At 34.7% G+C, this 11,349-nt stretch overlaps 1 protein-coding gene across 1 annotated transcript in view; it reads left to right on the top strand.

Moving 5' to 3' along the window:
* The window catches only part of SCN7A (sodium channel, voltage-gated, type VII, alpha subunit), a 66,365-nt gene that overhangs the window by 36,308 nt on the left and 18,708 nt on the right, over positions 1 to 11,349 (top strand). Inside the window, exons 14-16 of the mRNA XM_008583951.1 lie at positions 2,889 to 3,326; positions 6,662 to 6,767; positions 8,805 to 8,959. Of these exons, the coding sequence (XP_008582173.1) occupies positions 2,889 to 3,326; positions 6,662 to 6,767; positions 8,805 to 8,959 (699 nt within the window). The remainder of the gene's footprint in view (positions 1 to 2,888; positions 3,327 to 6,661; positions 6,768 to 8,804; positions 8,960 to 11,349) is intronic.

Here is an 11,349-nt window from a genome sequence, read left to right as displayed (position 1 = left end):
TTTTTTTTTTTGTCTTTTTCATGACTGGTAAGGGGATCGCAACCCTCGGCTTGGTGTCGCCCGCACCACGCTCAGCCAGTGAGCGCACTGGCCAGTCCTATATAGGATCCGAACCCGCGGAGGGAGCGTCGCTGTGCTTCCAGCACTGCACTCTCCTGAGTGCGCCATGGGGCCAGCCCATAAATATAAGTTTTGAATCTGGTTATAGTACAGTGACCAGAAGAAAGGTACTCTGTGTTTATATAGTATAATCTCTGTGTTTCCTCCTCTCTTCTTTATTAATGATGAAATTAGAAAAAGTAATCACTCCCCCATAGCTTTGTCATTTACACAGCCTGATTTTCCTTTTTAATCCTTTAAGAGACTAGGTTATCTTTAATTCAAAGCACATCTGAAAAAGTAGCAGCATTTTGCAATTTTATGAAATCTTTTTCTTATACCTCATTTCCAAAGCATTTTCAACTTTTAAGATTAACTCTATCTTCAGCCTTTTAACATTCTCACTATATAATTGTGTTTATATGTGTGTGCATGTCTACAATATAAGAAATTTTAGATTGTAATTTCTTAAAATATACATTGGTATAGCATAATTTTTCCCTGTCTAAATCTTGGCATGAAATCTATTATTTTATTTATTTCATAATTAATTAATTTTCAACAAACATTTATTTATACATACTTTTCACATAGCACTGTGCTGACAATCTAATTAAGAGAAAAAAATGGTTCCTCTTCATATGAAGCTTACAGTCATGAAACCCTTATCTAACACCCTTTCCTTATCTTACACTGTGCCTAATACCTAACCAAACAAAGGAGGAAAAAGAAACAACCATCTATCTTAAGTTATATTTGGTCTCATCTTCTTACATCAGGAGCCCCTTGTGCTTCGAGAATGAAAGAGATGCTAATATTATGGCTCCTAAGAGAGCTGTGCAGCCCCCACCCATGTTATCTCTAAGTAAGCCTCATAGCCAAATGAGACACTACTGAGAGAACAATTGTACTAATCTTGGGTATCGACATTTGATCATTGTCTTTTCAGTTTTTATTTTTTGTCCTCTGAGAGTCTGTCATTGTGGATTATATAAAATATTTGTTAGTTGTTCAGATGATCTCATCTATAAGAAATTTCCAATTCTGAGTCATCTTATAACCTAAATTTTATTGCTGTAACAAAATTATGGTCAAAATAAGATTATCTATTTGATGACTTTATTATCTGCAATAACATATGATTCTTTCCATATGAGTCTTATTTGTACTTTTTATTTTTCCTAAGAGATATAAAGATCGAGGTAGAGAGAAGTAAAAGTAATCCATTAGGATTGAACAGTATTTGGTGGGCAGTTCATACTATCTTATGTGTGTATGTCCATGAGAGAAAGAGTAATTATCAGAGTGTTAAAGAACCTCGTCTCTTCAGAAAGATCTAAAATTCTGAAAGAAGTTTTAAAATATGAGTGTTTTGGGATCTTCACATGCTTATTTTATGTTATGTACACATATATACTCAGTATAATTGTTTAAAAGTAGATCTCAGTTTGTGAAGAAATCAGAAACACAGGCAAGAAAATGTTTTTTACATAAACATTACGTAAATACATATGTTTGTGTGTATACATATATATACATATGTATAGTGTTAAACATAATGTATGCAATTTCAACTTTCCCCTTTAAAAATAATATGTAAAGCATGAAGAAAATCAAATCTTCAAAAACTAAAATATTTGATGACAGGGGAGAAAGCTGCCAGAATAGGCAAAATGCTCAAATCATTACTCCAGCTCTAAGAGAGTAATAAATATAAATCTGCAATACTAGAATCCAAAAATATAAACCTATATCTGACAATTATAAACAAGATTAAAATCAGCTTATCTGGAAACTGAACAGCTCTTGATTATATTTCTCAGTGATAGTAAAGATCAAATACACACTATCCTTGAGTCCAAAATTACAAGTATTAGTAATGATTCTTCCATCTCGTTTCTTGTTTGACCAAATGTATTACAACAGAGAATCAACTAACCACCCAACACCTGTGCTTGCTTGGCTCGAAAACCATTAGATATGAGTTTCAGGACCACGGACAGCTCTTTCTATGCACTTCCTCCTGGGTTTGCAGAATCGTTACATGTTTCGCTGAGATAGATAGGGTTAAAGGAAAGTCAGCAGCCTGGAGGAGCAATTGTTTTCTCAACTTAGGTGAGACAGGCTGGCTCAGTGGGAAAAATAACCTTTGGAATAAGACAGATGAGTCTAATTTGTGTAACCCTCGATATTTGACATCATATTACATAAGATGTTATGAGCTTAAGATGAGTTCTGGCTATACAAACTCCTGGTGCAGCACGTGACACATTTTAGATGAGTAAGAACTAAATAGCACTGTACTTTATATGCTCGGTTTTCAAATTTCAGATCAACTTTTCTAAAAATTTTATTTTTTAAAAAATTGCCATTAGAATTGTATGCATTTGTTGTATACAACACAATGTTTTGAAGTGTATATATTCTTAGAGAATGGTTAAATCCACCTAATTAACAAATGCATTTACTCCTTTTTGTGGTGAGAACACTTAATATCCACTCTCCAGGAGAAGGAAGTACAAAGGTGGTTATCTGAGGCTAGGGTGGATAAAGAGGAGGAGGAGTTGGGGAGATGTTGGTCATAGGGTACACAATTACAGTTATATAGGAGAAATAAGTTCAAAATATCTGTTGCACAGCATGGCTATAGTTAATGATAATATATTGTACTCTTGAAAAATGCTACGAGAGTGGATACTAAGTGTTTTCAATTAAGTGTTGATCTTTTTATTGTTTAAACTGAAACAAAATGTGAGATACATTTAGCTTCATTTTACTTCTTCATTTAGATACTTTACCTGTTTCTGGCATTGGTGAGCTCATTTAGTTCATACAAGGCTGCACCAGCTGAAGAGAACAGTGAGGCAGAAAATCCCCAGCTTGCAATGGCAAAGATTAAGAAAGGAATAAACTATGTGCTTCGTAAAATATTATCCGTAAAAAAACAAAGTATTTCAAAGGAGACAATGGACCATGTAAATAATATGTATGTAAAAGAGAATGTCTCTGACCACACCCTTTCTGAATTGAGCAACACCCAAGATTTCCTCAAGGATAAGGAAAAAAGCAGTGGCACAGAGAAAAACACAACTGAAAATGAGAACCAATCACTTATTCCCAGTCCTAGTGTCTCAGAAACTGTACCAATTGCTTCAGGAGAATCTGATATAGAAAATCTGGATAATAAGGAGATCCAGAGCAAGTCAGGTGATGGAAGCAGCAAAGAGGTAAGTTTTATTTTTTACGTCCTGATTGATTATTGTTGATTTATGGTATTGTCGATAGGGAAGTAAATCAGTACTGAAGTTCCATAGTCAGATTACCCATTTGATGGAGCTCCACCACTCCTAGCTCCTGATTTTATGCTCCTGATCAAATTATTTAAGCTTTCTAAACTTCAGTTTTCTCATATGTAAATGAGGATAAAATTGTACTTATTTCTTCAGGAGGATAGGAGGATTAAGAAAAATAGTTCAATAGCATATAGAATAATCCCTAGTATAGAGTAAAGACTTATAAAACAGATGATATAATTATAAAATTTTATAAATTAGCAAGCAGGGAGTTTGGGGTGATAAAAACCATACTGATGAAACCTAAGTGTTTAAAATTAATGTGTATTACTGCAGAAATCACTAAACTTCCCTGGGCTTGATCATCTTTAAAACATGAGATAGGATTAGAAGAGTGCTAATATTCTTTGTTGCTTGCTAAAATTCTAAGATTTTAGCCAGTTCATTTCTGTAACAAATGTTGTAACATATATAATTAAGCTGGACTAAAAAAATAAAGAAATCCACTAGTTTGAATTGTGAAAAGTTGGTAGTTTTATGAAATCCTGACTTAAAAAAAGTCAGGGTCTCATTGAAAGGAGAGTAGATATTATTGTTCACTTAGTTTCTAAAATGTACACCTCATTGGAAACAGTCTTATTGCTTCCTTTTGCAGTAGCATAATGTGTTAGTAGGAGGTGTACCATAATAGTAAGCTACACCTACAGTGATCACATATGCACTATGGGCTTCTTATTTTGGACTCCACTGGAGAAACATCTCAGATCACTCAAAGGCACTGGGCAGGAGTAGGAAATGTCTCTTTCCTGGTCCCCAATGTCTCTGGCACCAACTTGTTTACCAGACCTGTTCTGGTTTGGCGGGTACTCTCTGCCATAACTTCTCAAATTGGTCTTCTAACAGGAGTTCGGTTTCAATTATTCAGTGTCCTTCCAACACCTACCAAAGGCATTGTTGCTTTAGTTAGAAAAACATTTTCCACTACTTAGCACGCTCAATAGTCTCAGGTTCATTTACCTTTAATTAATATCATTACTAGAAAACAGAAAAATTCCTACCCAGCACACTTATCTATCTTCATTAAAAACTGTGGATACCATCCATTTCTAAGTAAAATGGCTATCTACCACAGCACGTCATATCAGAGTGTTCCATTAAAAAGCATGGAGTATGAAAATACACAGGAAAGATGTAACTTAAAATAACTGTAAATGTTGAAGTTGCAGAATTTGTCATTTATGCTGAATAATTATTTGATCCTGTTGATTGGTGAACTACTCACAGAAAATGTATTCATTAATTTATATATTTTGTTATATATTTATTAATCAGACACTTTCTACTTTATGTAGCTTATTGGTATTTAGAATGTCAATCTACCAAAAGCCATAAAATAAAACATAAAAATTACATATCATCTGATAACTCAGAGGTACAATACTCCTGTTTCTTTGGTGTTTGCACTTTCAGCCTTTCTTAAATTACAAATATGCATACATGAAGTATCTTCAAAAAGGTTATGGAAAGATTTGTGTTATCTTTTAAATGTATTTTTCAAAAGGTTTTTGAAGTTCCTTTGTATTATAAAAGTAACATCAAATTTTGCATCAGGTTTTGTAACTTGTTTTTTTATCATGTAGTAATACATCATGATCACTTTCTCATGCCATTAAATAATCTTATACCAAAATAAATGATTTACAATATCAAATCTTGATGTATTTGCAAAGTTATAACAATACCTACTCAGAGGTTTTTGAAAAAAAAATTATATCAAATAGGTTATGTGCAAGGGTTTTCAAAATGTTTTAAAATATAAAGGTAAAGTGTATAATTTCAGTTATTGAGTACCTAAATATTACATTCATTTACTTATTGCATACTCTCAAATTTAGAAATAAAAAATATATAAAGAGAATTGAAACAAAAAGATGTGTTTATTTAAGAGGAATATTCTGCTGGATACTTTATTTTTTTAAAATTGAGTACCATGGGGCCGGCCCGGTGGCGCACTGCTACAGTGCGCCGCTTGGGAGCGCGGCGGCGCTCCTACCGAGGGTTCGGATCCCACATACAGACCGGTTCCAGCTCACTGGCTGAGCGAGGTGCAGGCGCGGCACCGAGGGTTGCCATCCCGATGCCGGTCCCAGTCCGGTACGGGCGCGACACTGAGGGTTGCGATCCATTGCCGGACACGAAAAAAGACAAAAAGGAAAAAAAAAAAATTGAGCACCACGATGACTTACTGACAATTGACCATGTAAGGACTAAGGCAAACAAGCTTTCTAACTATATTTCCTTGACAATTATCATGCATAAGACCAAGAGGTAGAACAAAATATTTATAACATTTTTTTGCACTCTATCTAGATAGATTTTTTCTCAATTTTTAAGAAATAAGACTGATTTTATTCCAAATGTTTTAATACACTTATCTTGATTTTGTTTTAATTGGAAAATATTACCTATATGCTACTAACTGTACGGTCTTGGTGACTTTAAAAAATGACATGCTGTATATACATTTCTGAATAAGGTAAAATAAAGCATTGTGAGAAAATAATTTTAAGTAAAGAGAGAGTATGTCATTTGCATTATTACCACATGTACAAAGCCATGAACCTGTCCAGACAACCTTGAACATCAGTCAAGAGCAGAGTAGGAAAGAAGGTCAATCTCTGAATCCAGGATCTTTCCATAGGGCTTGTGCAACTTTCCCAGGTCTGTCCTTGGGGTTCCTTGTGCCTTTCCCTAATTTTACTATATGATAACCTCACATCAATCCTGTCCTATGATGACATACACAAGAAAGTCTGGACTGGATTTCACAATAAAAACTAAGTGCACTATTATCTACCCACCTGTGGCATTAAGGGATGATTTATTTTGATGCTACTCATTTCATGGAAATAGAATATATGGGAAACTTGTGAGTAACTTCAGGAAAACTTTGGAACCCAAATTCTTTTGTAAATTGGAGGTAGCCTATACATCTTTTAGAAACAAAGTGTTATCAACTAAATGTTAATTTTAATCTAAAAGTTATTTTTGCTTAAATTAAGTATTTTTAAATAATTTCTTAAAAACTTTAACTCATACCAATATGAAAGCAGTTTAATATCAATCATGAAATTGGCCTAAACTCCTTTAAGCCTCATAATATTCTTTCTGTATACAATTGTTCTCACTTCTAAAAATAAAATAAACTTTAGCTACAGTGAATAGAGGAAACTTTAATCACACATTTTTGTTGGGATTTTACTTTTTAGAAGATAAAGCAGTCTAGCTCATCTGAATGCAGCACAGTTGATATTGCTATCTCTGATGAAGAAGAAATGGTCTATGAACATGAAAAGCCAAGACATCTTAAAAACAGTAAGAAAAAAAGTTTCTTTAGTAAATTTATTGAGATTAGACTAAATTTCTGTTACTCTAATCAATATTATTGATTTTACTTTTAATTTGGAAGAGTTTATTAATTTGGCTAAGGGATACATACACAAATATGTGAGTTCATATGCACATGCACCCACCTTTATTCTAATAGACATTTATAGTAAATGTCAAGAAAAAAGTCAACACTGGGAAAAGAAGGAAAGGGCCTATTTTCTAGAGAGTCTGATGCAGTAGATAAGAGAGTTGACTCTGGAAACAGACAGCCTGAGTTCAAATCCCAGTCCACCATTTACTTATCCTCTCTGATTCAGTTTCCTGATCTGTAAAATGAGGATAAGAAGACTTACCTAGTGGTACTGTTAAACAAGTTTGTGTATGTTTGTATGTTTATATGTGCACACGTGTGTGTATAATCCTAGAAGAGAAAGAAGCTGGCCAGAAAAAAAAAAACAACAGTTAATAATACCATCGATATCATCATACTTTAACTTTATTAACTCAGCTTACAGAGATATAGATTGATATAGTTAATGCAGACGATAACTATGAGTAGTGTGGTGTAAGTGGTATATTATTGATAATGTATTTAATGATATTATTAAATAAATAATAAATAAAATATTTAATGATATGTTTTTATACTATAGGTAATATTGGGTAAAAATATATAACATCCACAGTTTTATATTGATAACTACGTAACTGTGTACATTATAATAGAGCATGATTTAGGAGGAAAACAGAAAATCAGTATACTTAAAGCAGCACTGGAAAAAATATGCATATATATGTTGAAGTGAAATGAAGCATTTTTAGAACTCATGGAATGGGATTGGTAATTAAAATACATATATGAAAGCATCTTATAAATTTCATAGGAAAACAAATTGTGATAGTGATATTTATATGTTTCACATGAATATTAAGACATGTATAAGGCTTCAGTTTTCTGACACACTAGATATTTAACACACACCTCTTGATGACATAATTTAAATTAGTTTCCTAGTAAGATTAACAAATTTCTACAGGTTTGGACATTTGAAATCATTCGAAAGTCATCAAAATGGTAATTGTTAAATGCTCAAATTCCTGTCTTCAAAATAAGAATCTGTTCTCAGTAGCTTGAGTTGTAGGACTTGTATCACCTAAAACAAGGGAGGAAACATGTTCTTCATTTTTTTTTTTACCAGAGACGTAAAATTTGACACTAGGAAAAATTCTAAAGTGAAATGTTTTGACTTCAAACTCCATCCACCATTTCTTGATTTTCTTACCTGTTAAACACTATTTTCTCCAGCCTCAAGTTTTTCTTTTGCTAACTTTCTTGACCAGAAGGTGGAGTTCAGCCCCATATATGTGTTCTCTTCCTACAAAGTGCTCCAGAATTCAGGTGACCTCCTTAAATAGTCTCAATCAAAACTTCCATTTCCATGACACCTAAGAACTGCAATCAAAGCATTGTGTTGATTTAACTAATACGAGGGTACTTCAGAAAGTTCATGGTAACATTCATATTATGTTTCAATTCTATTTTTCCTTGAACTTTTTGAGGTACCCTAGTATTATGATTTTTAACATCTGATAAGTATTTATGTTTTTCAAATGGAAATGCTTGTTATGCTATGTGAATCTTCAGAAGGTGAATATTCAGGCATTATGCAAAAATGTAACATTTAGGAGATGGGGTGTGGGTGTGTTAGTATTTTTTTGTGTGGGTGAGGGATACATTCTATCTCAGACTGCTCTGCAGGGTGAGGTGATATTCTGTTATCCCTGCCTTTCACATCTTTCTTCCAACTCTTAACAATCTCACAAATCCAGTTTTTCTTTTTCTTCTGAGTGATTGCACTGGTCACTACAGCAGAGGTAAAAATCCAATGTTTGTATATCAGAGACCACCTATATTAGAATCTGTGAATAAATAATTACTAAAGCATATGGCAGAAAGTTCAAGATGTTTACTTTTTCATGCACTTTTTAGATTTTTGTGCTTAACAGTTTTATTCTTGACAGGTTATGGACGGAGATCTTCACCTGGTCAAATCAGTAGAGACTCCAAGAGAGGAAAAATTTGGCAGAACATAAGGAAAACCTGCTGCAAGATAGTTGAGAACAGTTGGTTTAAGTGTTTTATTGGCCTTGTCACTCTGCTCAGCACAGGTGCTCTGGTAAGTGAGCAGCCCGGAATGTGTGATACTTTTATCCTTTTTCTGTTAATTCAGAGAGTTACTTTTCCCAGAATACTTAGTATGGAACCAAATTTATATTCTGTGATTTTAGTTTTAGAAATTAAATGTTACACGTTTTTAGAAAGTCTACATATGCATCATTCAATATTAAATTTAATATTGATATTAAACATATATCAATAGTAAATAAGTAATAGATTTCAAAATACATGAGTTACAGTAAGAAAAGTGAATGTGAACAGATAACTGATTTTTCTGGTTTTAACGAAGTTTCATTTATAAAACAGCTTAATAATTTGGACATCCAAAACTGCTATATTATGTTTGCACTATGGTCATCCACCAATCCTACAAAAAAAAGTACACACCACACAACATATTCTAAATGTTACATTTTGGTATATAATGGGTAAATGTTTAAATACATTCATCTGGGCCGGCCCGGTGGCGCACTGCTACAGTGCGCCGCTTGAGAGCACGGCGGCACTCCTGCTGAGGGTTCGGATTCCACATACAGACCGGCCGCTCACTGGCTGAGCGAGGTGCGGGCGCAACACCGAGGGTTGCGATCCCGTTGCTGGTCCCGGTCCGGTACGGGCGTGACACTGAGGGTTGCAATCCGTTGCCGGTCATGAAAAAAGACAAAAAGGAAAAAATAAATAAATAAATAAATACATTCATCCAATGGAATACTGTGCAGCTATTTTAAAAATACAGAAGTAAAAAAGAAAGGTCTAGAATAAATTAGATGGTATGCTGTATTTTATGTAGGAACGGAAGAAAAATAGAATGTATACTGATATTTGTATTTGATTAAAGAAGATCAGAGAATGCACCTGTGTAGCTGTGACTTGGATTGAGAAACAGAACATGACCAGGACTCCAGACCCACACTCCTACCCCTCACTATTACTTCCCCACTCATGATGGGTGACCAGCATGTGGACTTCAACCGTCATAGATTAGTTTCACCCATTTTTGAACTTAATTTTTTAAAAAAGATTCAAACAGAATATACTTTTCTATTTCTTCCTCCTCCAATTTTGTTGCAGCATCCCACTCCCTCATGATAATCAGGGTCAATTATCTCTGCTAATCTAACTCCATTCTTTTGTCACTAGTCTGCTAGCACAAGAAGCCAAAATTGACAAGATGGTATTTTAGCTTTGATTTTAGCAGGAGACATATTATGTCCCCTAGTGCCCTATTTGGGGGTCAAAGACCTCTGAATATACCTATCCTAAGGTGAGGAAATGGGAAGCAGAAATACCCACAAGTGGGCTTGCCAGGTGCTTCACACTGCATCTTTCTCCATCACAGATTCTTCCAGTATCTTGGTATCTTCATTCGGCTTAAATGGAAAGGCTGCTTGAAATATAGCCAATCTATTTTAGAATCTTTTCTTGCATCAGATCTTACAGAAAACAGCTATCTTCTGCATCATCTGATAACAGGATGAATCAATATCCCCAAGTGTGAAATTTAACCCTCAGAACCTAAAGAGGTCAATGAAGCATTGTCTTTCTTTCTTAGGGTAGGAGGTGCATGTGTCTCTCCAACGCATACAGAAAACCTACCATGTCTTGTTCATCGAGTCTGAAGAACATGAGATCAGTATAATGGATCAATATGATGTTAACTCCTATGTTACTGGAAAGCGCCCCCATGTCAACATGTTCTCCCTTTTCTCTAGCTTTATATTCTATCCCCTTTGATTCAGCCTATGGTGAGCTGATTAATGGTCCCCAAATATGTTCGTATCATAATCCCCAGAAATTTTGAATGTTAATTTACATGGCAAAAGGGTCTTTGAAGATGTGATTAAGACACATATTTAGATGGGGAGATTATCCTGGATTATCAAGTTGGAACTGATGTAATCACAGTGTTCCTTACAAAAGAGATGCAGGAGGAGATGGAGTCAGAAGAAAAGGTCATGTGAGGATGGAAAAGGTCATGAGAGATTGGAATGACAGGCTTTGGAAATGGAGGAAGACGCCACAGGCTAAATAGTGGAGCCACTAGAAGCTGGTAAAGAAAGGAAATGGATTCTCTGCTCAAAGCCTCCAAAAGGACCAGCCCTCCTGGTACCTTGATTTTAGCCCAGTGAAACTGATTTCAGATTTCTGACCTCAAGAATAATGAGTATGTATCTGTGTTGTTTTAAGCCACTAAATTTGTGGTAATCTGTTGCAGCAGCAATAGGAATCTAATACACAGCCCCTGCAGCAGCCACTTCCAGGAGTACACTCCTGTTCCCTGCTAGTATGTTGTTACTGTGTCCTGAATATGTACCAGATCCTTTGGCACACAATCCTTCTCCTTGCTTAGCAATTTCAGTACATCCCTAGCCACTTTATGAAGAGATT

The sequence above is a fragment of the Galeopterus variegatus genome, unplaced genomic scaffold, assembly GCF_000696425.1.
Source record: "Galeopterus variegatus unplaced genomic scaffold, G_variegatus-3.0.2 Scaffold3090, whole genome shotgun sequence".
Classification (NCBI taxonomy): Eukaryota; Metazoa; Chordata; class Mammalia; order Dermoptera; family Cynocephalidae; genus Galeopterus; species Galeopterus variegatus.
Note: the sequence above shows the minus strand (reverse complement) of the source record. Positions and strands in the feature narration are given on the sequence as shown.